At 51.7% G+C, this 24,099-nt stretch overlaps 1 protein-coding gene across 1 annotated transcript in view; it reads left to right on the plus strand.

Moving 5' to 3' along the window:
• Positions 1-24,099, plus strand: part of Ptpn23 (protein tyrosine phosphatase, non-receptor type 23) — a 27,157-nt gene continuing 3,058 nt past the window's right edge. Inside the window, exons 1-20 of the mRNA XM_013028067.1 lie at positions 1-168; positions 8,811-8,885; positions 19,380-19,507; positions 19,694-19,770; positions 20,195-20,244; positions 20,332-20,463; positions 20,671-20,751; positions 20,823-20,954; positions 21,037-21,084; positions 21,410-21,466; positions 21,578-21,636; positions 21,750-21,829; positions 21,951-22,065; positions 22,157-22,222; positions 22,450-22,595; positions 22,712-23,023; positions 23,110-23,264; positions 23,378-23,529; positions 23,611-23,790; positions 23,926-24,097. Of these exons, the coding sequence (XP_012883521.1) occupies positions 85-168; positions 8,811-8,885; positions 19,380-19,507; positions 19,694-19,770; positions 20,195-20,244; positions 20,332-20,463; positions 20,671-20,751; positions 20,823-20,954; positions 21,037-21,084; positions 21,410-21,466; positions 21,578-21,636; positions 21,750-21,829; positions 21,951-22,065; positions 22,157-22,222; positions 22,450-22,595; positions 22,712-23,023; positions 23,110-23,264; positions 23,378-23,529; positions 23,611-23,790; positions 23,926-24,097 (2,301 nt within the window). The 5' untranslated portion in view covers positions 1-84. The remainder of the gene's footprint in view (positions 169-8,810; positions 8,886-19,379; positions 19,508-19,693; positions 19,771-20,194; positions 20,245-20,331; positions 20,464-20,670; positions 20,752-20,822; positions 20,955-21,036; positions 21,085-21,409; positions 21,467-21,577; positions 21,637-21,749; positions 21,830-21,950; positions 22,066-22,156; positions 22,223-22,449; positions 22,596-22,711; positions 23,024-23,109; positions 23,265-23,377; positions 23,530-23,610; positions 23,791-23,925; positions 24,098-24,099) is intronic.

The following is a 24,099-nucleotide window of genomic DNA, read 5'->3' on the forward strand; positions in this document are numbered from 1 at the left end:
GGGGTCGTGCGCGCGGCTGAGGCAGCACCCAGACCGCGGCGAGGGGAGTGGCCCAGCCGGGCCTGCCGGGCGCTGAGGGCCGCCATGGAGGCCGTTCCCCGGATGCCCATGATCTGGTTAGACCTCAAGGAAGCCGGGGACTTCCACTTCCAGCCGGCCGTGAAGAAGGTGAGCGCGCCTTCCCGCCGCGTCTCGGCGCGTGACGCCCCTCGGGCTCCGGGCTCCGCCCCGCCCGCCCCCCACTCCCCGCTTCCAGGCCCGGCCACCGGGTCGGGCGAGGCCGCGTTTCCCCCTCACCGTCCGTCGGGTCCCTGCGTGCTCGCCTCCTCCCCCCACCCCCACCGCTTCCAGACCTGTGCCTCCAGGATCTGTCCGTCGGCCCGTCCGTCCGTCTGTCTGCTTGCCAGTTCCCCACCTGAGGCCCTTCTCCCTCCCTTCTCCGGGGTGACGCCTTCCGTGCCCATTTCTGCCCCGGCCCTCCTCCGTCGCCAGGCCGCCCCCACCCCCGCTCTGGTGGGGGTACGGGTGTGTGTGTGTGTGTGTGTGTGTGTGGATTCCAAGCTGGGCCCGGCCCGACCCCACTGGTGGACCAGGAGGCTGGGGGGTGGAACTGAGGGGGTGCTGACACTTGTTTTGTATCAGTCCCGGGGCTGGAACTCAGGGCCTGGCAGAAGCTGTCCCTGGAATCTTTGTGCTCCAGGCTTGAGCCAGCTCTTGGCCGCTGGAGCCGCCGTGCTCCTCCCCAGATTTTTGGTGGTTTAATGGAGAGGGGTGTGTGTGGGGGGGAGGATGGTTTCACCGATAAAGTCTCAACAGATTTGTTTTTTCCTGTGATCTCAGCCCTAGTTAAGCGTAGGATGACAGGTGTGAGTGAGCCAGTGGCGCCGACGGGGTGCCGACTCCCAGACCTCACACATCTATTCATGAAGCACCTGTGGACCAAAAGACACCTGCAGGGTTGTTATAGCCGGCGGAGGGATCTGGCGAGAATGGCGGACGTGCATAGGACAGACAAGATTGGTGTTTATTGAGGCAGGGGGGCTTCTGAAGGGAGGGCACAGAATGTGGTGAGTGAGCATCAAGGGTCTCTCTGAGACAGCACCTGCTTTTGGGAAGGGCCACCAGAGCAGAAGTGAAGCAGGCCAAACGTCTGCTGGAGATGGCAGGTGCGTTGTTGTGTTTGTGTGTTTTAGCACAGAAGCTACTAGATTAAGCACTATTCAGTGAGGTGCTTGGGAAAAGAAGCTTGAGTTTGGAAATAGTTTCCTACCAAAGCTATATCCCACCTTCACACTATTAGAGTCTCCATTCAGGCACTCTTGGTTTGCATTCCTTGTTATAATTTTGTTCAGGGCACCAAAACCGGGTCCCTTCCAAGTGTTCCTTTCCCACTGAAATACTAGCCTTGGCCTCTGTTTCCTCATCTTGTAAAACCAGGAAATTAGACTAATTGATCTAAAATTTTTTCCCCCAGTCGTGGGACTTGAACTCTGAGTCTGGGCGCTGGCCCTGAAGCTCTTTAGCTCAAGGCTACTGCTCTATAACTTGAGCCACAGCGCCACTTCTGGTTTTCTGGTGGTTTATTGAAGAGTCTCATGGACTTTCCTGCCCGGGCTGGCTTTGAACCGCGATCCTCAGATCTCAGCCCCATGAGTAGCTAGATTACAGGCGTGAGCCACTAGCACCCTGCAAAAATTTTGTTTAATTCTTTTCCATTTGCTCTTTCATAGAAATACAACTACCTGGGTTTTTCTGAAACACAGCAAAACTCTGGCTTCTAGTTTTATACAGTGAAGCTAAGTTCTTTAGTTCCCCTTTTAGAGCTCTCCTTTACCTGGCCCAGTTCTTTTTAGTGATCATTGGGGGCCCATTATAGTTTGAGCTGTGTAGTTCTGGTACAGGCCTTCCATGTTTCTGTTTATAGCTTGTTGCTCTTTTCTGTCCAGGAATTCCTCCCTGTTCTTGTAGGTCCTTTTTTAGTGTGCGTGTGCATGTGTGTGTAGTGTATATTATATGCATATGTGTACATATATACATACGTATGTGTATATATACATATACACACATCTGTACACATGTAATTTTTGTTTAGTTTATTTTTCTTTTTCACATGTAATTATTTTTTTTGTGTGTCAGTCATGGGGCCTGAACTCTGGGCCTGGGCACTGTCCCTCAGCTCTTCAGCTCAAGGCTAGTGTCCTACCACTTGAGCCACAGTGCCACTTCCGGCTTTTTTCTGCATATGTGGTGCTGAGGAATCGAACTCAGGGCCTCATGCATGCAAGGCAAACACTCTACCACTGAGCCAACTTCCCAGTCCCACACATGTAATTTTTTGTGTATATGTGCACATAAGTGCCAGTACCAGGGCTTGAACTTAGGGCTTTTTTGTTCGTGAGTAGTGCTCTACCAGTTCAGCCACACAGTCTGGTGTTTTGCTGGTTTCTGAATTTAGGGAGGTAAAGTAAAATTCAGTTCTGTTTATGTCAGCCTATTAAGCACTATGCTGAGCTTTGGTAATACAAATACAGTCCTAACTCCCTTTTTTCTCAATTGTTTGGTGGAGAGAATTTAAAAATTAGAGTGATACTAGTCTAAGAAGAGTTTGTAGCATTTAGAAATACCAATCTTAAGGAGAGGACATCAGGGAAGGCTTGCTAGAGGTGGGTTTTGAAGGATGAATAGAAGTTTTCTAGTTAGATGTTTGTTTGTAAGGCTAGGCTTTTGACAAAGTCTTTCGTGGTGGTATTGTTAAATAAAATTTGGGGAGGCCACAGACTTGGAGTAGGCCCGAAAGACCAAACTAATAGAGAATTGAGTTATAGTAACTGAAGCATGGGTGGTCCTAATTAAACAGTAACAGGTTGACTCATTGATTCAGTAGCAGCTGGTTAAGTTGTTTTCTTCGCCTCACTGTTTTTTGGTAAATGTTTTCAGAGAACATGGGTGTTTGGAATTCTCTGAAGGTCTTTCGATTGGAAGATTTCCCTGTTCATGCATCATTGTGTTATAGCTTTTGCGCAGATAAACCCATTACATTGAAACTTGCCAAAGGTTTTTCTGTTTAACTATTGATTTTTGCTTCAAATGGATATGTTTTCTATTATATATTGATGTGAAGCGGGAGCCAGGAAAAACAAACAAGCAGTGCTTAGCATACCTAGGTTGGCATACCTGGGCTCACATTTTTTTTAGTGGAAAAGTGATATTAACACCCCCCCTTCCCGCTTTAATAGAGATTGAAGGCAGGGCTATGTGTTCCCCTATTCTAAGCAAGCACTCTACCACTGAGGTGTCCTTTCAACCTGCTCTACATTGTCCTGACTCACTGGACCTACATGAAGGATGCCTCTTCTGTTCTTCATTGTTGACTATAGTTTGGCTACAGGTGCTAGTGTTTGTTCTTTCCAGCCCCAAACACCTACTTTAACTGCACCTGAGCTGCTGTATACAGGCTCAGGCTGAGATGATGCAGCCCTCCCGGATTCACTCACTGAGTGCCTCATAGAGCTTTCCTCCTAGTGATCCACATGGTCACCCCTCAGATGCAGGTGTACCGTCTGGTTGGGAGCCCCTCTGCATATCAGTCATCCTTTCTTCTCTACTTCCCACATCCATCCCCTTCCCTGAACTGCTACCTACATTTCTACCTTTTGGTCACAGTCCTGTAGAGATCTGCCTACTGTTCAGACCTCTCACCAGCTCACTGAAGCCTGCTTCTGTAACTTCACTCCTCTGGGCCTTTCCTGTGGGAACTTTCAGCATCCCTCCCACATCTGATCATGGATTGTCCTTGCTCAGGTCCTTACCGGAACTCCTGCCTACTTGCTTGACACCCATGTTGAACCATCTCTTAATCCCAGTCCCCTCAGATACCTGGCAATTGAACCACCTCCTCTGAATCAGACCGGCCTTTCCAGCACTCAGTTGCCTTGCAACCTAAGGTGCGCACACATGCCGCCTCCTTCATCTATTCACATCTAGGGAGGGCCTGGCTTTTCAGATTTGTGGAACTTTTTCCTGTTACCCCGTGGGACCGCTGGCTCTTAGAAAATTAGTGTACATTTGCACGTCCACAAAGAGAGAAAGGTAATTGAGAAATTCCGAGGCCTTAAGAGGAAATGGGGAAATTGTCAGTTACCTGTGGAGGTGAAATGGAATCACAGATTCGACTTCACAGCAGAATGGCTCTAGCCACAGATGACCTGGCTGGTCCCTGCTCTTCTCTGACTTTGCTAATCCCATACAGCAAAGGCCCACGTCCATTTCACTCAGGGCTTAGATCAGAGTTGGGTCCTTCACTCAGGCAGTAGTAAATCCTTGTGTGGGGAGTTCCTTGTAGGTGTTGGCTGGATCACCTGATCTAGTTCTGACTTCCTCTGGGAGAGGTAACTTGAGTCTTTCTCACTCGGCTGTTTATGAGACCCAGGGGCCAATCAGAAGTGAGATGAGAGGAGGGGCTCAGTATTCCCCAGGTTCAGGTTAAGGGACAATTGAGAGTCTGTTTTCAGGTGCAGTACTTTTAGCGGTGATTGTCTATCAGGCTTGCTGACAGGGAGCCAAAGGCTAAAAATTTCCCTTGGCAGCACTTTTTTGCCAGTCCTGGGGCTCGAACTCAGGCCTGAGCACTGTCCCTGAGCTGCTTTTGCTCAAGGCTAGCACTCTACCACTTGCAGCTTTTTCTTCCACAGTGCCACTTCCAGCTTTTTATGTGGTACAGGGGACTCGAACCCAGGGATTCATGCATGCCAAGCAAGCACTCTACCACTAAGCCACATTCCCAGCCCCAGCACTTCTTTCTCGAATAAAAATAACCTCATTTGAAGTTCAGCAGCTGTATGAGTATTGTACAAAGTGACAGTATTATATGCAGGACTCGATTCATTGTGTATTTCTGAGCGCAATTCAAGGAATGCCTTATATTCGACTCAGCTCTGGAAGTAGAGGAACAAGGAGAGTGTATGTGTGAATGAGGTACTAATACCCTGTGGTGCAATAAGGTCAGTGTCTGCAGTCCCAGCTGCCTGAGAATCTGAATTTTACTGGACCTAGGAGTTCAAGGCCCTCAAGTGAACCTCAAAAGAAAAGTTGTGGGCTGGGAAGGTGGCTCAGTGGTAGAGTGTTTGGCTTGCATGCATAAGGTCCTGAGTTTGATTCCTCAGCACCATATAAGCAGAAAAGGCTGGAAGTGGTCACTGTGGCTCAAATGGTAGAGTGCTAGCCTTGAGCTGAAGAGCTGAGGGACAGCGCCCAGGCCCAGAGATCAGGCCCCACCACCGACCAAAAAAACAAAAAAAGTTGCATATTCAATCCTTTTTCATGCCTTTCCTTTTTGATTTATCACTTTAAATTAGCATTGAGGTTTGGAGATAGTATGTCAGACTAAGATCATAGCAAGCTCTGGTAGTTGTTCAGTAGGCTGAGATCTGAGGAGTGCGATTCTAAGCCAGCCTGGGTAAGAAAGTCTGTGAGACTCCTATCCAATTAACCACCAGAAAACCGGAAGTGGAGCTATATAGCTCAAAGTGGTAGGGACTAGCCTTGAGCGAAAAAGCTTAGGAACAGTGCCCATGCCCCGAGTTGAAGCCTCATTCCCGACAAAAACAAAAATAAAGAGCTTAGCATAAGCTAGGTACCTGTGGCTCATGCCTGAAATCCTTGCTACTTAGGAGGCTGAGATCTGAGAATCACTGTTCAAAGCCAGCTTGGGCAGGAAATCCATGAGACTCTTTGGAGTTCGAAATGGAGCTATGGCTCAAATAGTAGAGTACCATGCCTTGAGCAAAAAAGGTCAGGAGCAGCACCCAGGTCCTGAGTTCAAGATCTGGGACGGACAAACAAATCAGAAACAAATAGATGGTATAACATGGTCTCTGAAGTCCAAATGCCTAGATTTCAGTCCTTGCCCCTTCATTTACTAGTACTGTGAAGCCTTGGCAAATGACCTCACTTTTTTCCAAAGAAAATTAGCTGACATTAGTTAGGGGGGGGGTTCTTTTCCATTTTCACACCTGTGTACAGTGTATTCCAGTCATTCTCCCTGTATCACTCAGCCCTCAGATTTCTCTTCTCAAGTGTGAAATGGTGATAATCAGAACAATATCCCCTGTGTGGGTTGTGTACGGATTGAGTGTCTGAGGCTCTCTGTGCTAGCCTGTGGCTGCTCATCTTGGGGATGTGCGTGCTCATCTTAGGGAAGCAATGAAGTTACGTGGACAGCAGCCCTCTCCCCTTCCCACTGTGTGAAGAACAGGGACAGGGTTTTCTGCAATGCCACATGAAGACCTCTTAGAGGAGAACTTACCATGTCACTCTGATTGCTTTGGCCTGTATGATCTCTCAGGGCCTCTGGGCTGTGCTTGGACTTAGTCTAACAGTGGGCAGACTTAAAACCTCTTAGATGAGATGGAGTCAATTGAAAAATCTGCTCCTGTTCAGATAATCAAATTTTACCTCATAGCTCAAGCCCTCCCCCCCTTTTTCTTTGTCAGTCGTGGGGCTTGAACTCTGGGCCTGGGTGCTGTCCCTCAGCAATTCAGCTCAAGGCTAGTGCTCTACCACTTTGAGCCACAGCGCCACTTCTGGTTTTCTGAGTGGTTTATTGAAGATAGGAGTCAGGGAGGAGTTGGGGCGGTGGAGAGGAAAGGGACAGTAGGGGAAAAACAAAGGAGGGGGTAACAATGCTCCATAGGAAATGGGCTCATTACCTTGCTTATGTAACTGTAACCCCTCTGTACAGTATCTTTGCAATAAAAATATGTATATTATAAAAAAAAAGTCTCACAGACTTTCCTGCCTGGGCTAGTTTTGAACCACGATCCTCAGATCTCAGTCTCCTAAGTAGCTAGGATTACAGGCGTGAGCCACTGGTGCCTGGCTTTTTTTTTTCTTTTTGGTTGGTTGTAGGGCCTGGGCACTGTCCCTCAGCTCTTCAGCTCAAGGCGAGCACTCTACCACTTTGAGCCACAATGCCACTTGCAGCTTTTCTGCTTATGTGGTGCTGAGGAATCCAACCCAGGGCCTCATACATGCAAGGCAAGCACTCTACCTCTCAGCCACCTTCCCAGCCCTCATAACCTGACTTCTCGAACTGGGACTCCTTTTTTTTTTTTTTTTTACAACTACTTAATAAAAAATAAATATTAAAAATTGCTTTCCTCACCAGGCATCAAGAACACATAGGCACGCATTTTGTAGATTTTTTTTTCTCTTTAGATCACATCCCATTGCTTTCTCTGTCTTGAACTGAGGATGTTTTGTTTTATTTTTCCCCCCAAGGGTGTGCGTTTCTTTCTCAATCATGGGATGGAAAGCTGGGAGTGGCGTCAGAGTTCCGATGGATTTGTAGGAGTGGGTTGAGGTGGCAGGGGGTAAAAGAATTGAGCTTGCTGGTCCAGGGACTTTGAGGAGGTAAAAACCAAGAGAAGAGGGGGGAAGGAAGGGCCAGAGGATTGAGAGAATTAACTGGAGGGGGCTGTAATTAACTCAGCATTAGCCTTCCCTCTTCCTTTCCCTTCCCTTTTCCTACTAGTGTAGATGAAACCTGTCTCCAGCATCCCCCGTTCCCACGTGACTGATTCCTTAGCACTGGGTCCTGGGTCTTGGAAAGGAATACAGGAAAAGAATGCAACTCACAGACCTTGGCTGGGGCCTGGAAGTCATTGTGCTTTAGTCATCAGTGTCCTTTGTAGAGCACGTGGCTTCCCTCTACCCCAGATTGTTAGCCAATGCAAGCATGGCAGCGGAGATTGCTAGCCAGTGAACCAGCAGCAAGCATGGCAGCAGGGGTAATTCCACTGCCTTAGTCTGTTGATCCTTGTTGAACAAGGCAGGGTCCTTCACTCAGGACTCAGCTGGTGTGGATGCTCTCTGTCTAAGACAGACGGCTCTTGAGGTGGTGGGCAGGCACATCAGTCTCCTGATGTGGCAGTTGAATCCCCTGTCCCCAGGTCCCATCTGGGTCATTCCCACCAGACAAGATTGCAGATCACCTGTGGTTCCCTTTCCTAGCAAGGATAGAGTTGCCAGAGAAGGTTTTGTAGGATTGCTTGTGTGTGTGTGTGTGTGTGTGTGTGTGTGTTGTCTGTCTGTCTGTCTGTCTGTCTGTCTGTCTGTCTGTCTGTCTGTGTGTGTGTGTCTGTGTCTGTGTCTGTGTGTCTGTGTGTGTCTGACTATCTGTGTGTGTGTGTCTGTCTGTGTGTGTGTGTGTGTGTCGTGGGGCTTGAACTCAGGACCTTAGCACTGTCCTTGAGCTCTTTTGCTCAAGGCTAGTAATTCTCCAACACTTTGAGCCACAGTGCCACTTCCTGTTTTCTGGTGATTCAGCCTGGGCTGGCTTTGAACCTCGATCTCAGCCTCCCAAGTAGTTAGGATTACAGGCACATGCCGTCGGCACCCAGCTACTCTTGGTCTTGTTTGGTGCCTTTTACCTACATAAGTCATTGGATTATGATTCCAAAACAGCAGGGTACAATCCTAAGGATGCTTAAGTTTGTGACCCTTTAGGGTCCTACTTAGCCAGCTAAGCTCCCTAGTTTCCTGAGCTGGAAGAATCCTGGACTTTGTGGAGAGGGCTTCAACATTTTAAGGACCTGCCCAGGGTCTACTATGCTCAGAGGAGGCGTTCGTGGCTATAGTATCTTGGTGTCACCCTTTGTTGTGGAAGAGTAGTTCCACACCAGCTGTGGGTGTAGAATCAAGCCTGGACTCCAGCTGGCGATCACCAGAGATCTGGGGAGGAGTGTGTGTCTCTGTCTCTGTCTGTCTTATCTTTCACTGGATTACATTCTTTTTTTTCCTCCTCCTCCTAGTTTGTCCTAAAGAATTATGGAGAGAACCCAGAAGCCTACAATGAAGAGCTGAAGAAGCTGGAGTTGCTCAGACAGGTAGGAGGACTTCGTTTTGTTTTGTTTGAAACTGGATCTGACATACCCTATGCTGGTTTTGTTTTTTTTTTTTTTTTTGGTTGATTGTGGGTCTTGAACTCTGGGCCTGGGCGCTGTCCCTCAGCTCTTCAGCTCAAGGCTAGCGCTTGAGCCACGGCACCACTTCCAGCTTTTTCTGCTTATGTGGTGCTGAGGAATCGAACCCAGGGCTTCGTGCATGCAAGGCAAGCACTCTACCACTGAGTCACCTTCCCAGCCCCCCGCCCGCTCTTCTTGAATTTGCTTTGTAGCCCCTCTGACTGTGATCCAGCTATCTCTGCCTCCTATAGTTGGGGACCACAGGCACTTGCCACCATGCTTGGCTTATTGGTTGAACAGTGGTCTTGCTAATTCTTTCAGTTATTATTTTGCCTCAGACTGATCTTCTTGATTACCTCCTGAGTAGATGGATTAGAGAACATAAAACAGAGGAAGTTGCTTTGTCTGGTCCCAAAGTTGTGGGCTCAAGTTTTCTTCCTTGAGCCTCCCAAGTTCTAGCTTGTGGGCTGGGAAGGTGGCCCAGTGGTTGAGTACTTGCCTTGCATGCATGAGGCCCTGAGTTCGATTCCTCAGCACCACATAAGCAAAAAGAAAAAAGCCGGAAGTGGCGCTGTGGCTCAAGTGGTAGAGCACCAGCCTTGAGCTGAAGAGCTGAGGGACAGCGCCCAGACCAAGAGTTCATGCCCCACGACCGGACCAAAAAAAAAAACAAAACCAAGTTCTAGCTTGTAGCTGGAACTACAAGCATGTTCTCCCTGGCCCAGATTTGGTGTTTTTTTTTTTTTTGGGGGGGGGGGCGTTGGTTGTGGGGCCTGAACTCTGGGCCTGGGTGCTGTCCCTCAGCTCTTCAGCTCAAGGCTAGTGCTCTACCTCTGAGCCACCTTCCCAGCCCCTGGTGTTTTTTGTTGTTGTTGGTTTTTATTTTTTATTTTATTATTTATTTTTTGTTGGTCGTGGGGCCTGAACTGTGAGCCTGGGCGCTGTCCCTCAGCTCTTCAGCTCAAGGCTAGTGCTCTACCTCTGAGCCACCTTCCCAGCCCCTGGTGTTTTTTGTTGTTGTTGGTTTTTATTTTTTATTTTATTATTTATTTTTTGTTGGTCGTGGGGCCTGAACTGTGAGCCTGGGCGCTGTCCCTCAGCTCTTCAGCTCAAGGTGAGCGCTCTACCATTTGAGCCACAGCACCACTTCCAGCTTTTTCTGCTTATGTGATGCTGAGAAATTGAACCCAGGGCCTCATGCATGCGAGGCAAGCACTCTACCACTGAGCCACCTTCCCAACCCTTTTTTATTTTAAAACAGTCTGCATATATCTTATTTTTGTGTATTTTGGTTGTTGGACATTGATATTCATGTCCTAGTGTATGCCAAGTGCACACTTCACTACTGGCTACACTGCAGAAATCTTTTTTTTTTTTTCTGTCAGTTGTGGGGCTTGAACTTAAGGGCTGAGCACTGTCCTTGAGCTTTTTTGCTCAAGGTTAGAATTCTACCACCTTAAGCTACAGTGCCACTTCACTTCAGTTTTCTGGTAGTTAATTGGAGATAAGAGTCTCATGGACTTTGCTGCCCTGGTTGGCTTCCAACTGTGATCCTCAGATCTTAACCTCCTGAGTAGCTAGAATTATGGGTATGAACCTTTTTTTGTCTTTTTTTAATTAGCATACATAAGTTGTGCAAAGGTAGTTCATTGTGATATTTTCTCATAGTCTACAAATTTATCCTAATCAGCCTCACCCCCTCCCATCAGTCTCTCGTATTCCTTAGCCTTCTTCTCAAAACAGTTTCTGCAGGTCCCATTGTCCTGGTCCTATCCCTCCATGAGTGTTTTACCCATTGCTATCACTGCATGCCTGGCTACTTCTTCCAGTATGTTTCTCCATGGTACGGTTGGTTTAGAGAAAAGCAGTTGCATGGTTGATGTTGTTAACTGTCTGACTCTTTCTGATGATATTTCAGGTGGTTTTTCTTGGGTTATGTGAGTACACATCAGTACACCTACTGATGGTTTTGCTACCTGCTTTTCAGCAGGCACTTTTCTTGTGGTTGCTGGGCACTTCCAGGACAATATTGGTGGCATGATCTGTGGCTTGTTTCTGGTGTCTTCTGTGTGAGCCTTGTGCACAGGGGTTGGCGGTTGTGCTGTTTGCAGTGGTTTGTTCTGTATTTGGAGCGACTGTGGGAGTGGAGCATCCCAGTCTTCTTGTTTTAGGAAGAGTGTCTTGCTCAAGGCCAGGTTGGTGTTTGGTGTTGAACTCATGATTCTCCTGCCTCAGCCTCCTGCCTATTGGTATGATTGGCATGCGCTACCATGCCCAGCTCGCCTTAGCTCTCTTGGTAGCATCTCATGGGTAGCAGGTGGGTCTGTACCATCTCTTACTCTGTGAAAACTTGGAAAATAAGAAACAGGATAAACAAACCAACTGTGCTCCAGATATGGCCATTATAACTACACAGATTTCCTCTTTTATTTTTTGGTGCTTCGTGGGGTTTGACTTCTGGGCCTGGGTATTGTCCCTGAGCTCTTCAGCTCAAGGCCAGCGCTCTACCACTTGAGCCACAGCGCCACTTCCACTTTTCTGGTGGTTTATTGGAGATAAGAATCTCAGGGACAGCCGGGCGTCGGTGGCTCACGCCTGTAATCCTAGCTACTCAGGAGGCTGAGATCTGAGGATCTCAGTTCAAAGCCAGCCTGGGCAGGAGAGACCGTGAAACTCCTATCTCCAATAAACCACCAGAAAACCAGAAGTCGCGCTGTTGCTCAAGTGGTAAAGCGCTCACCTTGAGCTGAAGAGCTGAAGGACAGCGCCCAGGCCCAGAGTTCAAGCCCCACGACCGAGAAAAAAAAAAAAAAGAATCTCAGGGACTTTCCTGCCATGGCTGGCTTTGGACTGCGATCCTCAGATCTCAGCCTCCTCAGATCTCAGCCTCCTCAGATCTCAGCCTCCTTAGTAGCTAAGATTCCAGGCGTGAGCCACAGGTGTCCCCCTTCCTCTTTATTTTAATGAGCCAGCAGATCCCATTGCTCAAGAACTATTAAACAGGGGCTGGGAAGGTGGCTCAGTGGTAGAGTGCTTGCCTCGCATGCATGAGGCCCTGGGTTCGTTTCCTCAGTACCGCATAAGCAGAAAAAGCCCAAAGTGGTGCTGTGGCTCAAGTGGTAGAGCACTTGCCTTGAGCTGAAGAGCTGAGGGACAGAGTTCAGGCCCCATGACCGACCCCCCCCCCAAAAAAAAAGAACTATTAAACAAATTCAATTGGTAAAAGATTTGGTGAGTGTGCTAACATTTTATGAAAACTGGCATTTTTGCTTTGTTTTGTTTTCTTGAGATGGCATCTTGCTATATAGTTCAATCTTGCAATCTTCCTGCTTTACTAAGAGTGTTTTTTCATCTGAAGATTTTTTTCCTGCTTATTTTTCTTTTGGGCTAGGGGGGTGGTGGTGGTGGTGGTGGTTGTGGTTGTGGTTGTAGTGGTTGTATATAGTGAGGTTTGAACCCAGGGCCTCACACTTGCTAAGTAGGGTAGGTCCTTGAGCCACACTCCTAGGCCTTCATCTGCATTTCCTAGCAATAATAACAAAAGGCCATTTTGTAATTAGTATTCTGAAAATAATGTTTATGCTTTTAAGAATCAAAGTGATAGAATAGCACATCATTTCTGCCTCAGTCCCAAGAGACAGGGACTTGGAGGTCTTCCTTTCTCCCATCAGTGTTGTATATTGGAGATCCAGTCATGTAGTAATGTCCGCAGACATTTGTTAAAACCTTTTTCATTTGGAGGGTTTTGAAGGTGGCTCTCCCTGATAATCCATACAGTGCCTCCAGTTGAGTTGTTGGTAGGAAAACCACTAACTTAATTTCAAGGAGCATTCAACACCAGCATTGGAAAGAGTTGGGAAACTGTGTGTGTGTGTGTGTGTGTGTGTGTGTGTGTTTGTGTGTTTGTGTGTTTGTGTGTGTGTGTTCATTCCAGTCCTAGGGCATGAACTCAGGGTCTGAGTGCAGTCCTTGAGCCTTTTGTTGTTGTTGTTCAAGGTTAGCATTCTACCACTTGAACCACAGCTCCATTTCTGGTGTTTAATTAGAGGTAAGAGTCTCATGGACTTTCCTGCTAATTGGAGATAGGAGTGTCATGGACTTTCCTGCCCGGGCTGCGTTCCAACGTCAATCCTCAGATCTCAGCCTCCCAAGTAGCTGGGATTGATTACAGGTGACCCTGAGCCAAGAGTACCAGGCAAGAGTTGGAACCTTCGTTACCATGCTTAAACATCAACTTGCTTATTTCACTTGAAAACTTTGCTTCCCTGGTTTGAATAATGACTTTCATGTCTGGGTTTGTGGCAGGTACCAGTACTTGTTGGTACTTTCTGGATAGCTGTCGGGAATTGTTTTCATTTGGTAGCTTAAATAGAACTATTTCCAAATTAACAGATCGGTTGTATACTGTAAGGAGTCACCAGTACTGCTCGTTGATTGCAGGAAGGTTAGGGGGTGTGTTCTATGAGAGACAAGGAACCCTAAGAGTTGATTCTACCTCAGGTCTTCTGTTGTTGTTTTATGTGCTGGTACTGGGGCTTGCACTCAAGGCCCTGAGTACTGTCCCTCAGCCCTTCTGCTCTAGGCTGATGCTTTACCACTTGAGCATCTCTAATTCCAGCTTGGCTTTGAACCATGATCCTCAGGTCGCAGCTTCCTGAGTAGCTAGGATTATAGGCATGAGCCAGGGCCTGGCTGTTGTCTCTGAGCTTTTGTACTGTGCCATTTGAGCCATGGCTCCACTTCAGCATTTTGGTGGTTAGTTTCAGATTAGAGTCTCATGGACTTTCCTGCCCGGGCTGACTCTTAACCACAGTCCTCGAAGCTCAGCTTTCTGAGCAGCTAGAATTATAAGTATGAGCCACCAGTGCCCGGCTAAGATTTAATTTTTCTGTGCCAATCTTGGGGCTTGAACTCAGGGCCCAGTGTTGTCCCTGAGCCATGACTCCACTTCAGCATTTTGGGATTAAGAGTCTCATGGACTTTCTTGCCCAGGCTGGCTTTGAACCGTAATCCTCGAACCTCAGCCTTCTGAGTAGCGAGGATTACAGGTATGAACCATTGGTGTGGCACGTTAGCAGTTTAAAAATTAAGAACCACAGAGTAAATGGATGCTTTGCTGGGTGTGATGGAGTGCTAGAGTGCAAAGGTCGAGGTTCTCTGTTCCCACAAGTTGCTAACAGCTCTGGACTTGACTACCTCCCCCATCATCTGCAGAGAGATGCGCGGGGCAGGCAGAGAGAACAGATCTTACACCCCGGCAGGTGGCAGTGCAGCACAGCGCCTCCCAGTGCCTGCTGACCAGGCCCACTCCATGCTCCCAGACCCTCCTGTTTCCTTCCTGTTAGGTAAAGTAAATAGGTAGGTTTAATCAGGTAGCCGATAAGGAGAACACCACTCAGTGTTCAGGCAAGGAGTTTAATTTTACCTAACTGCTGCCCCCACTGTACCTGGTGGAGAAGCTAGCTTGACTGAAAAGGGGCCAGAGGGCTGTTTAGCCCCGCCTTGACCAGGGAAGGGTTTGGGGAGAGGGTGTGGCCAGATAAGGGAAGCTGTGGACCACTTGATGCCGATGTGACCTCAGAGCCTGGGACCTTCCCACATTCTGATGGGAGGCGTGACCGGGGTGGCCCAGAATGTGACTTTGGGCGGGGGAGATGACTGCCTCCAGGTGTGCCAGTTACCTAGGTGACACAGATACTGGGCGGAGACTTAGCCAAGAGGAGGGAGGAGTCTGCCTCACCTTCCCAGTTTTCTTCTCTTAGTGCATTCAATATGTCTATGCTGGGAAGGTGGCTCAGTGGTAGAGCGCTTGCCTTGCGTGCCTGAGGCCCTGGGTTCGATTCCTCAGCACCACATAAGCAAAAAGAAAAAAGGCGGAAGTGGTGCTGTGGCTCAAGTGGTAGAGCACTAGCCTTGAGCTGAAGAGCTGAGGGACAGTGCCCAGGCCCAGAGTTCAGGCCCCACGACCGGACCCCCTCCCCCCCAAAAAAAATGCCTATTGGTTTCCAGCGTTTCTGATGACCTCTACGAGCGATGTTGTGCATCATCTCTGTGTGTGATGGATTTCCTCTGTTGCTTTCAACATGTTTCTCTTGGTCTTTGACGCTTGATTTATTATAACTTGTGCCCGTGGTTGGTCTCTGAGTTCATCCTACTTGGAATTCATTGCTTTGCTTGGATGTTTGTATTCATGTCTTTCATCAAATTTGGGAAGGTTTTCACTGTTATTTCTTTCACTTGTCTGCCTTTCTCTTTCTTCTCTGCCTTTCTCTTCTCTTTAGATACTTCCACAGTGTGTATGTGTTGGTCCAGTTGAAGTTATGTCACAGGAGCTCTTTCACTTTTTAATCTTCATTTTCTTTCTGTTCCTCAGACAATAATTCTTATTGCCTGCTGAATGCTGGTGGCTCACGCCTGTCTTCCTAACCACACAGGGGGCTGAGATTTGAGGATCGCAGTTCAAAGCTAGCTCCTGTAGGAAAGTCCATGAGACTCTTATCTCTAATTAACCAGCAAAAAGCTGTAAGGGAACTGGGAATGTGGCTTAATGGTAGAGTGCTTGCCTAGCATGCATGAAGTTCTGGTTTTGATTCTTCAGTATCACATACACAGAAAAAAGCCAGAAGTTGTCCTGTGGCTCAAGTGGTAAAGTCCTAGCCTTCAGCAAAAGAAGCTCAGGGACAGTGCCCAGGCTCTGAGTTCAAGTCCCAGGACCGGAAAAAAAAAAGTCGGAAGTGAAGCTGTGGCTAAAGTAGTAGAGCAACCAGCCTAGAATGAACAAAGCCAAGTGAGAGAGCGAGGCCCTGAGTTCCAGTCTAATAAGGACTGGTGCACACAAAATTTTCATTGCTTGGGTTGGGAAGGTGGCACAGTGGTAGAGCGCTTGCCTTGATGAGGCCCTGGGTTCGATTCCTCAGCACCACATAAGCAAAAAGAAAAAAGCCGGAAATGGCGCTGTGGCGCAAGTGGTAGAGCGTTAGCCTTGAGCTGAAGAACTGAGGGACAGCGCCCAGGCCCAGAGTTCAGGCACCAAGACCAGACCCAAAAAGAAAAAAAAAAACAAAAACAAAATTTTCATTGTTTATGTTCAGATTTGCTGATGCTTTTTCTGTCTGCTCAAATCTGCATTTGAATCCCTCTAGTGATTTTTTTAAAAAATCATAACTATTGTGCATTTCAGCTCCAGATTTGTCTCTTTGAGGATTTTCTATCTCTTGTATTTTCTCCTTTTTGTGTGCGCATGTCTTGCAGGCTTGAACGCAGGCCTGAGCACTGTCCCTGAGCTCTTTGTTGCTCAAGGCTAGTGCTACCACTTGAGCCATAGCTTCACTTCTGACTTTTTGGTGGTTAATTGGAGATAAGAATCCCTTGAGCTTTCTTGCCCAGACTTGGCTTTGAACCACAATCTTTAGATCTCAGCTATCTTAAGTAGCTATGATGTTAGGGTGTGAGGCCCTGGTGCTCAGCAAGGAAACTTGTTTTAAAGTGTTTTTCTAATAGATCCTTTATCTGGTTTTTCTCAGGGATGGTTTTTGTCAGAACGTTTGTATGCTGTATAATCTTTTTGTTAGTGAAAACTGAGCATTTGAATCTAATGATGGAAATGAGAGGCTGGGAAGGTGGCTCAGTGGTAGAGTGCTTGCCTTGCACGCATGAGGCCCTGGGTTCGATTCCTCAGCACCACATGATTCTCCTCCTTCCCTGGTGTTGGATGGTTCTTTCCTTTGTTTTTCTGACTGTTGTAGGCTGCTTCTGTGCCAGCCAGCCTTGATGTCACCTTTAGGTCTTCTCAGATCCTCCACTTCCCTTTGGGTATGCCCGATTACTTTCTAACCTCCCCTGTATGAAGTGGCTACTTTTGGATGTCCTAATATTGATATGTGGCTCCCAAAGAGGAAAGTGGGGCATGTCACTTCCTTTAACTGGAAGTGACTCAGCTGGAGTCTGGAAGCTGTGGCTACAGTGGAGGGGGAGGGGCAGCCATCAAGGGGACCCTTAAGAGCCCAGGTGTATTTTTGGAGGGCAAGCCTCCTTTTCTGCCCACCGTGGTTCCCACAGCTGCTTGCCTGGTGCGAGGAGTGGGGAGCAGGTGGCTGCTACTGTAGAGGAGCTGAAATGCACGGAAATGAACCCGACTGTATGTCCCGCTTCCCTGGGAAGTTGAGGGCCTTGGGTGTTTAGTAGACTCCCCAGTTCCTGCTGGCCCAGTCTGTTTTGCCTCTTCCTCCACCATCTTCCTGCAATTGGCAGGATTAAATGTTAATGAGAGTTGATGGAATAATTGGAGAACTAATGATTTAATCGTAATCTGCTGTGAGGCGGATCCTCTGCGGTGAGGGCCGGGCGCCCCCTGCAGGACAGCCGCGTCCGGTGCAGAGTAGCACCTTCACTCCATTGCTAGAGGAGCAGGGGAAATTGCCGCCGTCCCTACCCGGAGCTGGGACTCATTTCTTCAGGTGGCTCTGAGGATGGAACCAAATGGACCAGGGCAGGGAGCTGGCCAGGGTGCACTCATCCCAGCTTGCTTTCCTGTTCCTCTACCCCAGGAGCTAGGCCAGGCCGGGATCCTTGGGGAGAGGCTGTGGGCTGGTGTGTCTGACCTGGAGGAGGGGCTGCTTTCATTGTTCCCCAAGGAAGCTTTTTAGGAAATGCAAGCCACTGATTTTTGTGAATATAAACAGTGTGTGGCTAGACATCGAACTTGTTATTTGAGTCTTTACTGGTTCAGGAGATGGCTCTAATTTGTACAGTGGATTGGTTTAAAGAATGTCTGTTGTAGGCCGGGTGCCGGTGGCTCATTCCTGTCATCCTAGCTAGTCAGGAGGCTGAGATCTGAGGATAGAGGTTCAAAGCCAGCCTAGGCAGGAAAGTCTGAGACTCTGATCTCCAATAAACTACCAGAAAACCAGAGGTGGTACTGTGGCTCAAGTGGTAGAGCGCTTGCCTTGAGCTGAAGAGCTGAGGGACAGTGCCAGGCCCAGAGTTGGTCGTGGGACCAACCAAAAAAAGAAAAAAGAAAAGTGCTTGTTATAAGTGGGATTTGAACATGGCAGAGATCAGAGATCGTGGTAAGGATGGTTCAATCTTTGTAGTCCTGGCCTGTGAGACAGAGGTGGTTGTACAGCTGTGACATAGCTTACTATAGGTGAGTCTCTTGTATAAAGAGGAGATTGGGCTTACAGGGAGCCCCATCTCCTGAGACACTGCCTCTCCTCAGACACCAGAATAGGCCAGTGCCAGCTGTCTGCTCCACTGTCTGCTCTCACAGAGCAAGTGTTGTGGTACATATCTGTAATCCCTATTCCTTGGGAGGCAGAGATGGGAGGATTGCAGTTCAAGAGGATCCTGGGAAAAAAAGTTAGCAAGACCCCCTATCTCAGCCAAAGGGAGCTGTGGTGGTGTGTGCCTGTAATCACAGCTTTGTAGAATCCTGTTCTGACACTGGCCCAAAGCAAGAGTCCCTCTGACAGTATCCTGGCTGGAAGCCCAAATAGAGTTCCTATTGGGTGTCTTGCAAGAATTCCTCTCCCCCCCCTCCCCCGCCCCCGCCATGGTCCTGGAGATCGAGCTCAGGGCATGTGGTAATAGGCACTCTGCCATTCACAGCACACCTCCGACCCTTCTTTTGTTGTTTTCAGTATTACTTTTTTGCTTGTGGCTATCCTGAGATCACCATCCTCTCTTTGTTGTTGTTGTTGTTGGTCCTGGGGCTTGAACTCGGCCTGGGCTCTGTCCCTCAGCTCTTCAGCTCAAGGTGAGCGCTCTCCCACTTGAGCTACAGCACCACTTCGGTTTCCTAGTGGTTTATTGGAGACAAGAGTCTCATGGACTTTCCTGCCCGGGCTGGCTTTGAACCTCTATCTTCAGATCTCAGCCTCCTGAGTAGCTAGGATTACAGGTGTGAGCTACTGGCGCCCGGCTTGGTCTACATTTCTATGTGCATGTCATATTATGATTTTATAGCACTGAGATGGTGCCATCCTTTGTGACATGCCCGTTGGCCTAACCCTATATCAGGACCCACAAGAGGTGTGCCTTTACTTGGTGCCGCTGCAGTGCATGCTCATGTGTGGCTCTTGCTGTCATTTGTTTCAATAACCCTCTCTAATGAAAAGTGGGGTGGCATCTGGTGTTCAACGCTGGCGCACGTCCAAACATATTTTCCTCGATGTCTCTTGCTTTATCAATTAGGTCTTATTTTTAGATGCAGAACTGTTGAGTCAGAAGTTAGATAGAGTAAGCATTTTCGAGCATGTTCCATGCCGCCAGCCTTGGGTGCTGTTTGGGGGGGAGGGGCGTGGGTATCGCCAAGGGGTGGGCTGTCGTGGGGTCTCGTGGTGAGCAGGCCTGCTCTCCCTTTGTCCCAGCCCCCCTACCCCCATGGGTGGCAGCCACTTTCTCCCTTTGTGCCCCCAGAATGCTGTGCGCGTGCCCCGGGACTTCGAGGGCTGCAGTGTCCTTCGCAAGTACCTTGGCCAGCTCCACTACCTGCAGAGCCGGGTGCCCATGGGCGCAGGCCAGGAAGCGGCCGTCCCCGTCACCTGGTAAGAGCAGGGCAGGTGGGAAGCCTAGAACCTGCAGGGTGTCCGAGGCCTGGGATCCTCTTCTGTCCTTGCTGCATGGGATGAGGAGTGCGATCTCCCGGGGCCTCTCCTCACCCCGATCCCCACCCTGGCCTGGCCTTGGGGTCCCCGCCAGCCCCCACTCCAGTGACAGCACTGTGTCTGCAGGACAGAGATCTTCTCCGGCAAGTCCGTGGCCCATGAGGACATGAAGTACGAGCAGGCCTGCATTCTCTATAACCTCGGTGAGCCCCCCCCAAAGCTGTGAGCTTTGTGTGTTGGGGGGGTACCCCTGCATTTGTGGCCTTTCTGGCCATACCACAGTTCTGCTGTTTGCCCGGTGCTGGGGAGACTCCACCACGCCGCGCCGCGCCGCCTGCCACCCAGTTGTCTTGTGTGATCCAGTTGCAAGAGGGGGCTCCTTTGACTGGACAGCACCCCCTTCAACCCCCCCTCACACACACACAGCAGGCCTTTGGCTTTAGCTGGCTCTGGTAGTAAAAGGAGAACATGGAGGTCTCCTTCCCCCCCCCCCCACGCACGTGTTCCCGCCTCTGCCTGGTGTCCTTAGACTCCCTGTCCACTTCTCGCCTCTTGTCCCTACTGGGGGACACAAGGAGCACACCCCCCAGGCCCAGGCTCCCCTAACTCCGTGTCCTCGACCCCCAGGTGCGCTGCATTCCATGCTGGGGGCCATGGACAAGCGGGTGTCGGAGGAGGTAAGGAGGGGGGCCGTGGGGGAGGAGGGGGCCCGGCCGGGAAGGGCGCTTCACCACTGCAGCTCCCTGCTTTGCCCCCGCTCCCAGGGAATGAAGGTGTCCTGCACCCACTTCCAGTGCGCAGCCGGAGCCTTCGCCTACCTGCGGGAGCACTTCCCGCAGGCCTACAGCGTGGACATGAGCCGCCAGATCCTCACGCTCAACGTCAACCTCATGCTGGTGAGGCGCGCGCCCTTTTTTAGCGCTTAAATTGAGCGGAGGTGCCAAGATGGTGGAGGGAGGGGCAGCTAGGATCCTGGGTCCTGGAGAGCCTTGGGATTGCTTTTTGAGCCCCCGGGGGATCAGGTGCAGGGGATCGGGAGAAGGGGATCCCTCCCCACCCCCAGGAAGGAGAGAGCAAGGGACCGACCTGCCTGTCTTCCCCAGGGCCAGGCCCAGGAGTGCCTGCTGGAGAAGTCCATGCTGGACAACAGGAAGAGCTTCCTAGTGGCCCGCATCAGTGCGCAGGTAGGGATGGGGGCTCCAGGGAAGCCCGGCCTCTGCCCTGCCCCCTCCGCTCACCCCATGTCCACTCCCAGGTGGTGGATTACTACAAGGAGGCCTGCCGAGCCCTGGAGAACCCTGACACGGCCTCGCTGCTGGGCCGCATCCAGAAGGACTGGAAGAAGCTGGTGCAGATGAAGATCTACTACTTCGCGGCGGTGGCTCATGTGAGCGGCCTGGCTTAGAGGCCGGTGCGGCCGCGGCCGTGGCCTGGACCGGTCCTGATACCCCCTCTTCTTCTTTTCCCAGCTGCACATGGGGAAGCAGGCTGAGGAGCAGCAGAAGTTTGGGGAACAGGTGATTAGGGTGTGGCAACGGGATATTCCCCCCATTCGAGATCTGGGGGGGTCCTGTTCCCCCCAAGATGGGAGGGGAGGTGTTCCCAGGTTCATTTCCCCTGTCCCTGCCATCACGCTGCTGTGTCTCCCCCTAGGTCCCTGAGCAGCCCTTATCCCTAGGGGCCTCCACAGAGCGGGGCTGTGTAGAGCTGTGAGCCAGGAGGTGACGCTGTCCCCTTGGTCGCCCTTGGCTCCACTGGCATCTGCCACCTGGGTGTCTTGTCTTCTGGTGGGTCACCTGGCGGCCAGGCAGGAAAGGACTGAGCAGGCTTTGTCCTCCACAGGTGGCCTACTTCCAGAGTGCTCTGGACAAGCTTAATGAAGCCATCAAGTTGGCTAAGGTAAAGCTAGGGAGGCCTGGCTCCCCTTCATCCCCGGGGCACAGCCGGCGAGGGGAGCAGAGCCCTGGGTCCTGGCATCGGCCGAGCCCCATTCCTCTCTCTGTCCCACAGGGCCAGCCGGACACTGTACAGGACGCACTTCGCTTTGCCATGGACGTCATCGGAGGAAAGTGAGTGAGGGCAGCGGCTCCCTGCCCCCCCCCCCCCCGCGCTCTTGGCAGGAAGCCACCCATGCAGTGTCTGACCTCCATTTTCTTGCCCCCCCCCCACCCTGGACCACCAGGTACAATTCTGCCAAGAAGGACAACGACTTCATCTACCACGAAGCTGTGCCGGCGCTGGACACCCTGCAGCCTGTGAAAGGTAGTGAGGCTGGGGACAGGCGGGGAAGGAAGATGGGGCTGAGATAGGGAGGCGGCTGGGGGGGGGCGGTGTCTGCGTGGGTCTGACCTTCTGCAATTCTTCCCCTCTATGCACACACCAGGAGCCCCCTTGGTAAAGCCCTTGCCAGTGAACCCCACAGATCCAGCTGTTACGGGTCCTGACATCTTCGCCAAACTGGTGCCCATGGCTGCGCACGAGGCCTCCTCCCTGTACAGGTGGGTCGCAGCGCCGCTCCCACCTTTGCGTGTCGGGCACGGCGTGGGGCGTCTCAAGATGGGGTCTCCACCAGCCGCTCTGTTCCCCCAGCGAGGAGAAGGCCAAGCTGTTGCGGGAAATGATGGCCAAGATCGAGGACAAGAACGAAGTCCTAGAGTAAGTTGGAGGCTCAGCCCCATCTACGCGGGGTGACCTCCACCCTCAGCTCTGATGGCTGCACTTGTGAGGGGGGTGCGGGAGGTCTGTCTGTCCCTCTTCGCAGCAGTCTGTGGGTGTGGGTGGGAGTGACGTTGCTGAGACCTCTCAAGACCTAGTTCAGCAGGAGGGGCGCCTGGCACTGAAGCGGGGAGCAGGCAGCACCTCCCGGTTCTGTCACCCCACAGCCAGTTCATGGATTCGATGCAGCTGGACCCCGAGACGGTGGACAACCTGGACACGTACGCACACATCCCGCCACAGCTCATGGAGAAGTGCGCGGCGCTCAGTGTCAGGCCAGACACGGTCAAGAACCTCGTGCAGTCCATGCAGGGTGAGCCAGGCCCAGAGCAGGCGAGACGCCTCTCTGTGCCCCTGGGTGTGGGACCCCCCCCACAGGGTCAGCCTGCCTCAGGGGTTGCCCCCCAATGCTCCCCCTCCCTCCCCCAGTGCTGTCGGGTGTGTTCACGGACGTGGAGGCCTCCCTGAAGGACATCAGGGACCTGCTGGAGGAGGATGAGCGGCAAGAGCAGAAGCTGCACGAGGCCACGGGCCAGGCTGGGGCGAGCCCGGCCGCCGCCAAGGCCGAGCTGGCCGAGGTGCGGCGTGAGTGGGCCAAGTACATGGAGGTGCACGAGAAGGCGTCCTTCACCAACAATGAGCTGCACCGCGCCATGAACCTGCACGTGGGCAACCTGCGTCTGCTCAGCGGGCCGCTGGACCAAGTGAGGGCCGCGCTGCCCACGCCAGCCCTGACCCCAGGTGAGCCCTGCTGCCGCTGCCGCCCCCTGGCGGGGAGGCCAAGAGCTGGGGTTCCCCCCCCCCCGCTGACCACTGCTGCCCCCTAGAGGACAAGGCGGTGCTGCAAAACCTGAAGCGCATCCTGGCCAAAGTGCAGGAGATGCGGGACCAGCGCGTGTCGCTGGAGCAGCAGCTGCGGGAGCTCATCCAGAAGGACGACATCACCGCCTCTCTGGTCACCACTGACCACTCAGAGATGAAGGTGGGTGGGCTGGGCAGGAGCGGGGGTGCTTGGGGGGCCCTGCTCTGGGCTTTGGAAGGGGATGTGCTGAGTGGACCCCCCTCGTTCCCCTGTTCCCCCCCCCTCCCCTGTAGAAGCTGTTCGAGGAACAGCTGAAGAAGTACGACCAGCTGAAGGTGTACCTGGAGCAGAACCTGGCCGCGCAGGACAACGTGCTGCGGGCGCTCACCGAGGCCAACGTCCAGTACGCGGCCGTGCGGCGGCTGCTTGGCGAACTGGACCAAAAGTCAGTGCCGCCCGGGCCCTTCGCGCCCCCCGCCCCTCGCCCCGATGGCTCGCCTGACCTCAGCCCTGCCTCCCGCCACAGGTGGAACTCCACCCTGCAGACGCTGGTGGCCTCCTACGAGGCCTACGAGGACCTGATGAAGAAGTCCCAGGAGGGCAAGGACTTCTACGCCGACCTGGAGAGCAAGGTGGCGGCCCTGCTGGAGCGCGCGCAGGCCACCTGCAGGGCGCGGGAGGCCGCCCGCCAGCAGCTGCTCGAGAGGTGCGTGTGTGTGTTGTGTGTGTGTGTGTGCGTGCATGCGTGCGTGCCCCGAGGCTGGGAGCCCCGGGAGCCCCGCCCGTGCCCGCACGGCTGCTGGGTGGGCATGGCTGACCTCTCCGCGGGCCTGTCCTACAGGGAGCTGAAGAAAAAGCCGCCCCCTCGACCCACGGCGCCCAAGCCGCTGCTGCCCCGCAGGGAGGACGGGGAGCCGGGGGAGCCCGGGGAGCCGGCTGAGGAGCTGCGCAGCCTGCCCCCAGACATGGCGACCGGCCCGCGCCCCCCAGACCCTTTCCTGGGTGCCGCCCCCGC

The sequence above is a fragment of the Dipodomys ordii genome, unplaced genomic scaffold (genome assembly GCF_000151885.1).
Source record: "Dipodomys ordii isolate 6190 unplaced genomic scaffold, Dord_2.0 Scaffold107, whole genome shotgun sequence".
Taxonomy (NCBI): domain Eukaryota; kingdom Metazoa; phylum Chordata; class Mammalia; order Rodentia; family Heteromyidae; genus Dipodomys; species Dipodomys ordii.